The sequence below is a fragment of the Rana temporaria genome, chromosome 2 (assembly GCF_905171775.1).
Source record: "Rana temporaria chromosome 2, aRanTem1.1, whole genome shotgun sequence".
Lineage (NCBI taxonomy): Eukaryota > Metazoa > Chordata > Amphibia > Anura > Ranidae > Rana > Rana temporaria.
Genome location: NC_053490.1, coordinates 463,381,490 through 463,383,489, shown reverse-complemented (window position 1 = coordinate 463,383,489; position 2,000 = coordinate 463,381,490). Strand labels below are relative to the sequence as shown.

Genomic DNA, 2,000 nt, shown 5'->3' with positions numbered 1-2,000 from the left:
GCTCCTAACTTCAGTTTGTTCAATTAAGCTTTGACAAAAGAAACCTGGAAGCCGATTGGTTACCATACACTGCTGCATCCCAATTTTTAGCAAATGAGCCCCATTGTCTATTACATATTAAAGTAGGATGTTTTTAAATTAATTATAATTAAAAATGTAAAAATAAAACTTTTGGGTGAAGCAATATTGTAAATGTTAATGCTGCTTTCCAGATGACTTATTATCCTTATCCTTCTTTCTCTGATTTTCCTACAGGTTATTAAGCGTATGCCATATGGCAAAACCGTGGACTATTTCTCGTTGGGCATCATACTATTCGAGATGGCCTTCTTCGATCACCCATTCAATGACTCTGATGTGAGCAATTCCATATTGAATGATTTGCCGGATTATCCAGAGGATGCGGATCCTGATCTCGTGGCCTTTATAGACAAGGTAAGTAGTGTTACTATAACTAGGAAAATAGAAACATAGGCTCAGCCAATGAACTTTATAAGTGTGGTTTGCACTTTGCTTGTTTTAAGTGAAGCGCCATTCATTCTAATAATTGTAAAAAAAAAAAATGTGCTAGGAGGTGAAGGAAACATGTCACATGACCTTGACATAGGTCATGTGACAGCACTCTCCTCCTATGAGCAAACATTATTTGCAACATTATGTATAGAACACACTGCAGACTCCACATTGCACTATGCTATTTATTAATAGGACGTAAATTGCCACTGCCACGTGGAATGTGGAGTATTAAGCCGCAAGTCTTTATAAATAGGTCTCTTAGCATTTTGGTGCCGTTACTGTCATCTTATGTTTGTCTATTTTCTTTTTTCCCCGATAGTTCCTGTGCAAAGATCTGCAAAAACGAAAAGAGGCCATGACCAACATTCGAGACGACCCGTTTTTAAGAGGAATAAATTGGGAGGAGCTGGAGATGGGATATACACGCCCCCCATTTTTTGTTCAACGAGAGGTAAATACAATTTTGACCAGATTTATGAAAGGATCTGAACATTCCTTCCTCACTTATTAAAGTCGTGCAGCATTGTTATTTGCCACCTTAGCTTACTTTGAATCTCATCAGTTTGAGAGCCTGGGGGGGCACTAACTGGCAGACCTCAGATGACCTCTCACCCTGACTTTCTATCTGAAGACTGAGGAGAAGTCAGTAAAGTGAAATAAGGGGACAAATATATAATCTTTTCAGAAGTGAGTTTGCACACCTCTAATAGTGAAGATCCATATTCTTGTTTATACACAATGGTCACTGGTTTCCAACATTCCACAGTCCTATAGACTTGGATGGCCCATAGAGGCGAAGATGGTCCCAGAGGTCATAGAGGGATTTCTTCTATTGATTTATCGATCTAATTGTTCTCTTTTGTTTTTACTTTTACAGAGCCTCAGAAAAATAACAAGGACTACAATGGCGCTGGAAGAGTTCATCAAACGAGGAACACCAATTCCAGCCAAATATCAGAAGCTCTTCAAAGGCTTTTCTTTTGTTAGCGACAAATGGAAAGCCATTCAGAAACTAAACTGAAGCCAGGAAGGGTTTGTACTAGGAGGGCGAATTGGGGGAGAATCCTGGACTCCACATCCTTCACATAACCATGACTCCAGCTGACAGTGGGGTTTGCAGCTGACAGTAGTATATTAACAAACCACTGCTGGCATTTACAAAAAAAAATAAAAACAGCTTGACCCTTATCTGAACATGCAGCCTGGCAAGTCAAGAAAGGGGGGGACAAGCAAGCGATCCCTCACCCCTCCTGAACCATACCAGGTCACATGCCCTCAACATGGGGACAGGGTGCTTTGGAGTAGCCCCCCCTGCCCCAAGGCACCTTCCCAATGTTAAGGGTATCTGTCCTGGTATGGTTCAGGAGGGGTGGGGATCGCTCGATTGTCCCCACCCCCTTTCTTGATCTGCCAGACTGTATGTTCGGATAAGGGTCTGGTATGGATTTGAGGGGCCCACACTTTTTTTTATTATATTGGTGTGG

At 41.5% G+C, this 2,000-nt stretch overlaps 1 protein-coding gene across 1 annotated transcript; it reads left to right on the top strand.

The window, feature by feature from the left end:
* The first annotated feature begins 289 nt into the window (after positions 1–289).
* LOC120928681 (protein kinase C delta type-like) lies at positions 290–1,028 on the top strand. The gene is made up of 2 exons (XM_040339681.1): positions 290–435; positions 836–1,028. The coding sequence occupies exons 1-2, from the start codon at positions 322–324 to the stop codon at positions 1,025–1,027; spliced, it is 306 nt and encodes a 101-aa protein (XP_040195615.1). The 5' UTR covers positions 290–321; the 3' UTR covers position 1,028.
* Positions 1,029–2,000: the final 972 nt, after the last annotated feature.